Source organism: Asparagus officinalis, chromosome 1, assembly GCF_001876935.1.
Source record: "Asparagus officinalis chromosome 1, Aspof.V1, whole genome shotgun sequence".
Taxonomy (NCBI): domain Eukaryota; kingdom Viridiplantae; phylum Streptophyta; class Magnoliopsida; order Asparagales; family Asparagaceae; genus Asparagus; species Asparagus officinalis.
In genome coordinates this window covers 127439302-127450484 of record NC_033794.1, presented here as the reverse complement: position 1 = coordinate 127450484, position 11183 = coordinate 127439302, and the positions used below count along the sequence as shown (strand labels likewise).

Below are 11183 nucleotides of genomic sequence, written 5' to 3'. Positions count from 1 at the left end.
TTTACCCAACATGTTTTAGGTGCATTAGAATTGAATGTACCATCTTAATTGAAATGGTCACCACTACACTACCTTCACTAAAGTTTTAAGCTGAGAGATTTAGATGGGGCCAATTGCAAAATAGGAGATTGTGTAATGGCACACTCGTAAATATAAGTTGATTTAGGATACACATGCCTTATACAAGTGTAATTTTCTCAAAACTCGGGGCCAATCACAAAATGTTTGCCTGTGTTTTGATCCGTATCATTCACGGGTTGTTAGGGGGTTAATTTGAGAGGTCTCGCTACTAATTTATGTTTATGGTTCACAGCTCATTCATGTTTTGGTGTTAATGTGCAGCTCGCTCCAAAGTTGAAGGGAAATTTTGTGAAACGTAACCGATCAAAGTGGATAAACGACTGATCCGAACAGAACCCGACCCGCGAATGGAAGCCAATGGACTGATGGAGTGTTCGCCAAGCTACCTCCACTAAAATTTCCCCACTGTCTTAAAATCCCAAACCCCCTCTTCAAATTCCAAAGCTCTCATTTTTACCCCCAACCAAAATCTTTTTACCCTTTTCCCTTTCGTCTCCTCCCGAATTTCTCACCTCGGATCTCGATCGCAGGGCGGGAAAGAGATCAGGAGGAGAGAGGCATAGATGGGTGCAGCGCCAGAGTGCGGTCGGCCCCATGAACGGAGCCTGACGGCGGCGCCGGAGGAGGAGGAGGGGGTCCACGTGCTCAATGGCGGAGGAGGACCAAACTGGTGGCCCCCAGGGTTCAGATTTCATCCCACTGATGAGGAGCTGGTTCTTTATTATCTTAAGCGCAGGATCTGCGGTCGCCGGCTCAAGCTCCGGATGATCGGCGATGTTGATGTCTACAAGTGGGACCCTTGGGAACTTCCAGGTACCTTCAATTTGAATTTTTTTTCTCTTCCAATTATCTCATCTTTTGTAATGGAATGTAAATGTGTAAAGTGACGATCTTGGTGTCAAGTGATCGTTTGGATTGAGAATTGAGTGTCAAAATAGGAAATTTTGATGACAAAATGTGAAATTTCAAGTTGAAATACAAGTTTTTTTTTGGGATTCTTACCGTTACTGAATGTTTAGATGACAAACCCATTGTTGTATAATCGCAGACATAATCTATCTGCATATAGATGCAACTGTAAGTGTTAAATGCTTTCGTTACATGTGCTTGTAACTTCAACTGAAAATGTGGGTTTGATCCTATTGAGCATAACTGGTAAGATTATAGTAAGAGAAGTGATAAGATTATAATTAATGGAGTGAAGGGGACTTGAGATATACCTAAACGAAATATTTTTTTTTAATTTATGATAATTAACTTAACAGAGGAGATACCCATAATAGAACTGAGTGGAAGAACATGATTCATGTAGCTGACCCAAAACTTTAGGATAAAAGTTTTGTTGTTGTTACTTCTTCTTAGTGCAGGTTCATAGTTCTTCTAATGTGTGTAATGTAAATGTTATGCGTTTTGATATTAAGTGATCATTTGTATTGAAAATTCAGAGTCAAAATGGGAAATAATATTATAATGAAATGCGAAATTTATATTTCAATAAGACTTTTTTTACGAGTTTCTTACTACCGCTCAATGTTGAGGTAACAATGCCCATGTGGCAATTGGTATAGTCATAGAGATAATAGATATTATCTATCTCATAGATGTAAATGCTTACTACTCACTTCAAATATATGTGCTCATAATATCAACTGAAAAAGATCGGTTTCCAGCACTTTTGTTGCATCCATGTGCTTATTCTCTTAAATGTGAAATATCTACACAAACTATGTTTCTGAAATTCCACAATCTATGTTGCATATTATGCTAGCCAAATTTCCATTTGGTTGTGCTCATTACCGGAATATGACACGTCTTTGTCTTGCCCTTAATTAAACTGCAGAATGCTTCAGTAAAATTTGGTTTTAGTTTGGTTAATTTTGTCTGGCTTGTTCATGCTAAAATAGTATTGGATTAAATTGTGTAGACAAATCGTTGTTGAGAAGCGGTGACAAGCAATGGTACTACTTTAGTCCCAGAGATAGGAAGTACCCGAATGGATCAAGATCTAATCGGGCAAGCAAGCATGGCTACTGGAAGGCCACGGGCAAGGACCGTATCATCTGTCATAACTCCAAGGCTGTGGGTAACAAGAAAACTCTAGTCTACTATCAGGGCCGAGCTCCAAAAGGGAAGCGAACTGATTGGGTGATGCACGAGTACACCTTGGATGAGCAAGTTCTTATGAGCTGCAGCAATGTGCAGGTAGCCAAACAAGTTTCTAGTCCAAAACAAACTGAGTGTTTTTTTCTTTCATTTTGAGATGAGATAAATTACACAAAATCCCCTTATGATTTTTAAATGACAGAAAACCCCCCTTAAGGTTATAGAAGTGACCTTATCTTCAACTTTTAGTCAAATAATCATCAATTTTTTTTATGTAATCATCAATTTTAATGTAATAATCATGTACATTGTTATATAGAAGTAAGACAATTGTCATGTTCTATTATGATAGATTTTTTTGTCATCCTAATTAATTTTTTCATCCTAATTAACATTGAAGAAACTGAAAAGGAGGGGTCAAACTGTTACATTTAAAACCATAGAGGGTTTCTGCAAATAATGCAAACCTTTGGGATTCTCCATAAGATATCCTTTTTAGATTTTAGTTTATATGTGTTAATCTATCTTTGCAGGATTACTTTGCACTCTATAAGCTTTTTAGAAAGAGTGGACCTGGTCCCAAGAACGGAGAGCAGTATGGTGCACCATTCAGAGAAGAAGAATGGGAGGAAGATGTTCCTGATGATCGTCTCAAGAACCAAACTGACATGGGCAACAAAAATGAGCATCTTCATTGTCAGTCAGTTGATAAAATATCAGATGTTAATAGGAGTGGACTACCATATTATGATCTCGAGGACAGCTTGCCCCAAATGTCAAATGAGCTAGATGTGATTCCACAAAGTTCTGAATGTTATGGTCGGAACAACAATATTCAAGATGATAATTTTGGGAGCCAAAGTAACAGAGGGGACAAATCTGAAGAGCATCTTCAGAGTCATCCAATTGATAGAGTGTTGAATGAGGAAATGAATGCACCTCCAAGTTATGATCTTGAGGATATTTTGCTGCAAATGTGTGATGAGGTAGATGTAGTTCCTGAGGTATGCAAGTTCAACACCATTCCTTGTACTATCCATTTATCCAAACATCATTAGGACATGATTAGGAGTCATGAAACATGCATGTTGCTTGCTTTGGTAAGCTTTTGCACTAGATCCAAGTTTCACACGCAGAGAAATAGAATAAGCACAGATGAAGTGTTGTTGCTTCTTTATCGGACTTCTCTCAAGTTTAATAGTAACCTCTTCAGTATTACCAAATTTTTGACTTATTTATATTATATAAACTTTATTTCTAGTGAATTAGTTGACTAAGTCTGTTCTGGAACAATCACTTTTATTGCAGGCGAACACTGAAACTTCTGTTATAAGCAATTCTTTGTGTCCTCCATCCAATGAAAATGATATTTTTCCACAACAAACTGGTACTTGGTGTGAGCACAGGAGCTCCATAACAAGCTTTCAGATCACACCATCACCTTCTGCTGCTTATGCACAACCAATAGAGCTCCCAGAGTTATCGTCCTTGACCAGTGATGCAGTGCAGGAACAAGAGGTAGCCGCTGAAGAATTTCTAGAAATTAAAGACTTGAACGATCTTGATTCAATAGATTGGAGAACAGATGATGCAAGCAAAATTGATCATATTGCAATTACTGGCGGGTTGATTGATACAGATGATTACTTTGATGCCCAAATGTACTTAGCTGAAGCTCTGGGACCCGATCAACAAACAAATCAATATCCATCCTTGAATGGCTTTGGTGTCAATAAGACGGGTAGCCAAGCATCTCATGTTACTACCGAGATCTGGCCACAGGAGACGGCTGTTAATGTCTCGAATGCTATAGAGTCAAATACGGCTACGTCGTCAGGTGCTTAATCACCTTCAATTTCCGTCCGCTGATCTTTTGTGCACATTTGTGCTTCTCTCATTTGTATGTGCTACTGAATTATGTAGGTTTGGGCACAGGGGAGATGAATGGGATTTCAAGTCCCTCAGGATCTTGGTTCAATTCCACACTCATGGCCTTCTTAGATTCTGTACCGAGTAGTCCCGCCTTTGCATCAGAAAATGCCTTGATAAGCAGAGCACTTGAACGAGTATCGAGCTTTAGGGCAGAGCAGATTCAAGAAGCTGGAAATCCTCCTGCTGTTGCTCGGAGGGAGGATCGCAAAATTGGTGGATTCCTTTTTGTCTCATTTCTTGTTGGGCTGGGAGCTGTCACTTGGGTCCTAGTTGTTGGTACCGCACTAAAAGTTATAAAAGGTTTATGGGGTAGATTTGCGTCCTCTTAGCCTTTGAGGTACAACATTTACATTACCAGTGGTATCATCAACAATTCCCATGTTCTCTATTGTAGATATCTGATAATATATTTTCATATATGTTCGGGTATTTATAATTACTTTACAATTGTAAATTTATTTTGCAATGGGTACGAAAATTCTATGGGAAGCACATATTTCACAACTGCACCATTTTAAGATTGTTTATCGACGTAGGTAAGCGTCCAGCTTACTTCACTAGCTTACTGCTGGACCGATTAATTCTTCCACAATCACTGTTGCCGTAATTTTGACATAACAGGTTTGAAGAATGAGTTATATATTAAGTATGCTATGCTGAAAAGATTTCTTACGGTTTGAAAGTATTTATTATTTGACATTTCAATAATACTTGTCAGTAATAAATCGGTAAGCTTCATGATTTCATTAGTGCTAGTTCAAACTCTTGCCTGAATCTTATTTCCAGAATAAACGCAATATTTGCAGCTTTCGTAGTCTAAATTTTCTCAAGCTTTTCAGAACCAAGCTTCGCAAGTCACGGATTTCACTGAAGGTGAGGATGCATGTAGTTCAGTATCAGGTCATGCAGCGTATGGATTTTATTCACAGCCCGCGGAATTCTTTTCAGATGAGATGAAGCGTGCACAAAGATTGTACTCTCATATATAAAATTTCTCGCAGTTCTGAAGATGCAAGCTCCTGTAACTGCAGTAACTTTTTGTACATCACAGTCTACATAATTGTTCACGCACGAGTGAATGCAAGAGATCCTTTCATATGATCTCCCTGGATTCTGATAAGTCGTAGTAGCCATGATAAGGTTTGGGTTCGTATACGAACTCATCAAAATGGAAAGGGTTCGCTCAAAGGTATCATTGTTTGGAACCTACTGTCGTTGGAGCTCTCATGGCCGCGATAACGGACAGACCCCCTCGTTTAAATATTTTCGCCTCTTTCGCCCTTAAGACTCGCTAATTTCATCCAAGGGTACCATTTACATCACTGATCCTCGTGTCATATTTAAGTTTTATTAAATTTAATTTGCCAATGGTTAAAAATTGAGAAAAAAACGAGAAAACAAATAGAAAAAAGCTTCAATTATTGATGAGTTTCTGTTGGTGCTGAGAATTTCTAGAGCATGTCAATCTGGATGGTCTGTCTCGTTGAGATAGACGACTTTTATATATAATTAATATGTTAAATTTTGCTTTCGGGATATGAAGAAAATATCTTTTTTTTTTTGCGATTGACTATCCTGAATATGAATTTGTCTTAATTTCTTTCCTATTAAATCATTAGTTTTTGGGCTTCAATTAACCTTCAATTGAGGGTTTTTTTCTTCTTTTTTTGCTTTAGATAATCTTCGTTTGAGCTCATCTTTTATTTCCTAAAAATTCAAATAAAAACCCTTTAATGATAATAAAAATTATTCAAAAATATAGATAATAGAGATATAAAAATGCAATAAAATATGCTAATTACCTCCCTAAAAAAACCAAAAGTACGGAGTGTCCCACAGAGCCAACTAAATTACCATATTAGTATTCTAAGTTGACCCAATTTTTTAATATGATATTTATTTCTACACTGACGTTAATATGGTATTATAGTTTATGCCCTTATGACGATAAGACCATTTTCCATTGAATTATTTTCTTTATTTTTGGAAATTTGCTTCCACCCACCTGACCTATTAAAAGTATTAAATCTACATTCTCATTTCCCTTCAACCTTGCCCGGTTCAAATTTCTTTCTCTCTTTTACCTAATAAAATTGTCCTTCTTTCTTTCTTTCCCTCTCATCAATAAAACCCCCTCTTTCTTCTTCAAATTCCTCTAATTCGAACCTAAATTCTAATCCAAATTGGTGTCGACTTGAATGAAGATTGTCGGGTTGGAAAGAATTATAAAAAAAGGTATAGTTAGGCAGAATTCTCGCCAATGGCGAGAAAGAGGCCCCATTATCATTTGTCATTGGGGTACAAGTTAAAATAACAAATTGACGCTGAAGCAAAAATGAATACTGTGTTGAAAAATAAGGTCAAATTAGAATACCAATTTTATAATTTTCCTCTTACGAAGACTCTTGAACTTTAAATTTTCCCTAGTGCCCCCTACCTATGTAGTGGTAAATGTTTTAACTTTTACGACTCTATTTGTTGGTTATTACCTAGCTGATCAGCTTGTTACCTAACCTACCTATTCTTAAACGTTACATTTTTTTTATTTTCATATATTCATACATGCTTTTCACATTTCCTTCTTACGAAACCGAATAGAGTGCTATCAAGACCCCTTTTCAGTTAGAATTTGAACGTGCTGGGTAGCATTCGATAGTTCTGGAGAAGAAACCGTGAACGCTAAGGTCAGGTGCCAAAATTGGCCAAGCCACCTCACAAGGCGGGCATTTCGAGAGTCATTTAGTCCCACATCGCCTATCTGTTAATATATCGTGCCCTTTAAAGTACTGTACCCACCTTACATCGATCGCCGAGCTCAGTAGCGTGGGCTTGTAACCAAGCGGGGCATTAAGTGGTCGTGAACGTTGGGCCTTGTAACTGGACCTGGTTGTGCAGTACTCTCTGCTGGCCCGCCCGTTCCAAGTTGGGCAGTGATGCGTGTGGGCCGAGCGAAGGCTCGTTTCTTGAAGAGGAGGGCACCGCGTCAGGCTGGCTTCACAGAGCAGCGAAAACCTCCCGCTCTCAACGGTGGAAGGATCACGGGCTGCTGTGCTGTGCATCCGCGATAGGCCCGGTTACAGTCCACCAACGAACCCACCTCTTTTGCCATTTTTTACTGAAAATTGTCCATGAGATGTACATATAAAGTAAACTGCAGATGACCCACTTTATTTAATACCTCGTGGCTCCTCTCAGTTCATGATGCAAATGAACTTTATTTAATACCTCGTGGCTCCTCTCAGTTCATGATGCAAATGATTGAGACATGTAATTTATCTTTAAAGTAAACTGCAGATGACCCACTTTATTTAATACCTCGTGGCTCCTCTCAGTTCATGATGCAAATGATTGAGACATGTAATTTATCTTTCTAATAAAGGTTTTAATTGGGCTTAAATATCCTATATTTAAAGGTTTCTAATAAAGGTTTCTTGAAGAGGAGGGCACCGCGTCAGGCTGGCTTCACAGAGCAGCGAAAACCTCCCGCTCTCAACGGTTTCTTGAAGAGGAGGGCACCGCGTCAGGCTGGCTTCACAGAGCAGCGAAAACCTCCCGCTCTCAACGGTGGAAGGATCACGGGCTGCTGTGCTGTGCATCCGCGATAGGCCCGGTTACAGTCCACCAACGAACCCACCTCTTTTGCCATTTTTTACTGAAAATTGTCCATGAGATGTACATATAAAGTAAACTACAGATGACCCACTTTATTTATACCTACTCTTCTAAACTTATTTAATACCTCGTGGCTCCTCTCAGTTCATGATGCAAATGATTGAGACATGTAATTTATCTTTCTAATAAAGGTTTTAATTGGGCTTAAATATCCTATATTTTCTTTTTGTTTGCACTTATACACCCTCACTTGTTTTGACTTGTATAGAAGAAATTTTCAAAAAAAACCCAAACCAAACCTTTTTAAAAAATCGACCAATTCCAATTTTATTATAGAAATTTACTTTGGACTTCAGAGTTCGTCGAAGAGCAGAGCCATCGACATGAAGATTTACTACCAGACTGTTCGCTATTAACGAATTACTCGTAGTCTTTAATCTCCAGAATGTTTGAACCGCCAATTTCAGCTGGCACGTCAACAACCTATGTAGATGCATCGGTACATACTTGTTCGTTAACCATCCTGAATTCAACTTCAATCCCCTTTTTTTTAGCTAGATGTCGATGGCAGGCAATTACCAGGACAAATATATATCTGAAGCATTGCCTTCTCTCGAAGATATTTATACGAATCTAGTATGTTCAGAAGCTACACTCTTTATTGATCTAACACTATCATTTGTATTTGAGAATCTAGCGGTAGAACTTAGTACACTCGGTCTAGGTTTACACATAATTTTGTGTATTCGGATATGTATCTGGCAACATCCAAAGGCCTCAATATATCCATGTCCATATGCACATTTTGAACGGAACGGATTCAGATAGAGTTGGATTGGGACCGGATTGTGCTTCAATTGCATCACAATTCATATGCATATTATAAATTTTATTAAAGTTGACTTGTCAATAGTTGAAACACGAAAACAAAGGAGAACAAGTAGAGACGGTGAGATGACAAAATATTCCTTTATTTTTCATTGTCCTCGTAACATAACACTCGTTTTATTTCCAACACTCATATTTTATTTCCTTGACCTCATCTGGCGCATCAATCTGATTTGGGGGTTGTACAGTTATCGCCATTAACTGCAAAAGAAAATATAATATTAAAATTTTAACAATGTTGATCGTGAAGAGAAAGAAAACTACTAACGATACTTATTTCTCTAATAAGATTGTTGGCAAAAACAAGAGACAAACAATAGCTTGAAATGCGCAGTAACTCTGGAATAAAATACTAAACTGCGAGAATAGAATATTAACCGAATAATCAAGAATGTAAAACATCAAGAGAAGTTTAGATGGTTTTTTTCCTATAAGCGTATCAACCTTTTATCAAGTAGTATTATGAATATAATTAATGGATGATGTTATTTGTTAAAGCCAATGATTGGACCAATTGCAAATACACATGATCTTTTAAAGATGTTAACCTAACTACAAAAATAATCATGTCTCTAAGATAAACTCAGATCAATTACAATAATAGTACATTAAGAACTTGAATTTATAAGAAGACAACATCTGTATTGTAGTTCTCACAAGTTTTACTATTCTTAAAGGAACTGACAAATTTTACTTGTATTCTAAATCGTTACAACACGTTTAATTTAGATACATAGTCAGATGTGTACAAATAATGCCCAAGTTAATAATGTATTGAAAAATGACAAAAAGATAAAGTTCTGCAATAGATTATGCATACCTAAGCGTTATTAGTTTTGATGATTGGAACAAGCAAATCATCATCCCCGATAATAGATTAGCTAGTCATTTCATGGCGAGTCATCGTCTTCTCGATCCTACATGACATATACTAACATCAGGTTGATGGAAAGTGATCAAAAGTTATATTTTCCGTAGTCATTATCAAACTTTTATCCTTGGGGTGAGAAAATTTACTAAAATTAATGGCTTACCATAAAACTCTTCAGTCTCTTCTGAATCTCTTTCATTAAGGAGATTTTTTTTTTTCCATGTTCCAAAGACTTGGATAATATTGCTATTAGTTTAGTGACAGGGATGAAAGGCGATGATGGACTTTCAGAGATCCCATCTTGATTGGAAGAATCAACTGCACGAATGGCTTTTTCCCATTTTTTTTTGTTTTCAGCTCTCCCCGTCATATTAAATCCTTTTTTACATCTAAAAGACAAAAAATTGCATAAACTGATAAAAGAAGTACAAGAAAATGAAAGAAAATGAAATAAAACACAATAGCTTAGAAGAACTTAAGAACCTATATATATTTTTTACCTTGCTTTTCTTTTTCTGTAGTTGAATATGTTGTAGTGACATTGAAGGAGGAAAAGGATGGGTATGTATAAATTACATGGAATTGAGGTATTACATAGTATATTCATGCATTCATTGAATCCTTAGGTTTGCTCCTCAAGTGACTATATTATACAAAGAGCATGGACATGAGGTACATACATTATCACTGCAAAAATCATCTTGTAATGAGCATGTCTTTTGGTTGGATGAATCAAAATTCCTTGAACACTGCATCTCAAGCAATAATAAGAGGAAGAACCTGGAGAAGTGACAAGTGATATAGGTTAATGAGATTGCGTCAATTGATATATATAAACTTTTGTGACCCTTTGCATATATACTTCTAGTTATCAAGTTATGTTTCAAGAGAGACATTGTGGGTGACAGGGGTTAAGAGTAGAGTTAGGGTGGGGGAGAGTCATCATCAGCGACAGGGGGTCGCGTCTAGGGCTAGCGTGGGGGAGGAAAGGCAGGCTGCATGAGAAGAGGGTTGGGCTAGGGGGAGAGAGAGGTGTAGTAGTGTTGTCGGAGATCGGGGTCACCAGCGGCAAACGGGTGATCAGGGATAGGGCTAGGTAGAGAAGCGATATGTGCCCATATACTTACCCATCTCGGATACAGATATACCTCGATAAGAAAATTTTATATCCATATGCGCTAAAATCGGATACGGTTACCGATATATAAGCGGATATGAGAAAACTAGATAGTATTAAGAAAAGCATAGCTCATGGGATACAAAAAAATTCGTTAATATGTTCATATAACTGAAAAGCTAAGATTAGACATCTTGATCATCAAAATTAACCACAAATCCATAATCTAATAATCGAAACTATGACTAATATGTATACGGTTTAGCACACGTCTCACATCAGAGTTAAACGGTGTTAGTCATGGGCACGTTGTGTGACAGGTTCACTGTTGTTTTCTCTGATTTTCAAAGCTCACGGTAGTTTTCTTGAAAAAAAAGCCCCAAAGTTCACGGGTGTTTTTCCATAAACTACCCAAGATTCATACACGAGGGCGCATGTCAGTTACCTGGGCGTCGGTGGTCAACGATGTATCTGCTGGACGAGCAACGCCCTCGCACGGTTCACCGCAGCCAAGCACAGCACAATCTGGTCGTCGAGGAACCTAAGCTGGTGCATGAAGCTCGAGTAATTCGTCCTCAG

General features: G+C 37.7%; 1 protein-coding gene and 1 long non-coding RNA gene across 6 annotated transcripts; one reads left to right on the top strand and one right to left on the bottom strand.

The window, feature by feature from the left end:
- LOC109838751 (NAC domain-containing protein 17-like) lies at nucleotides 490-5515 on the top strand. Of its 4 annotated transcripts, none has more exons than XM_020407305.1 (6): nucleotides 490-894; nucleotides 2006-2283; nucleotides 2718-3188; nucleotides 3493-4021; nucleotides 4108-4453; nucleotides 4923-5515. In XM_020407305.1, the coding sequence occupies exons 1-5, from the start codon at nucleotides 645-647 to the stop codon at nucleotides 4443-4445; spliced, it is 1866 nt and encodes a 621-aa protein (XP_020262894.1). In that variant the 5' UTR covers nucleotides 490-644; the 3' UTR covers nucleotides 4446-4453; nucleotides 4923-5515. The 4 variants fall into 4 exon arrangements, with proteins under 4 accessions (XP_020262894.1, XP_020262931.1, XP_020262838.1 ...); XM_020407342.1 differs by having other exon boundaries at nucleotides 4948-5514; XM_020407249.1 differs by having other exon boundaries at nucleotides 4956-5513.
- On the bottom strand, nucleotides 8684-11177 carry LOC109838682. 2 transcript variants are annotated; one of them, XR_002246600.1, is made up of 5 exons: nucleotides 11050-11177; nucleotides 9988-10267; nucleotides 9651-9876; nucleotides 9437-9533; nucleotides 8684-8817 (listed from the first exon to the last, which is right to left on the bottom strand). It is a non-coding gene; the product is annotated as an uncharacterized LOC109838682 (long non-coding RNA). The 2 variants fall into 2 exon arrangements; XR_002246597.1 differs by having other exon boundaries at nucleotides 10168-10267.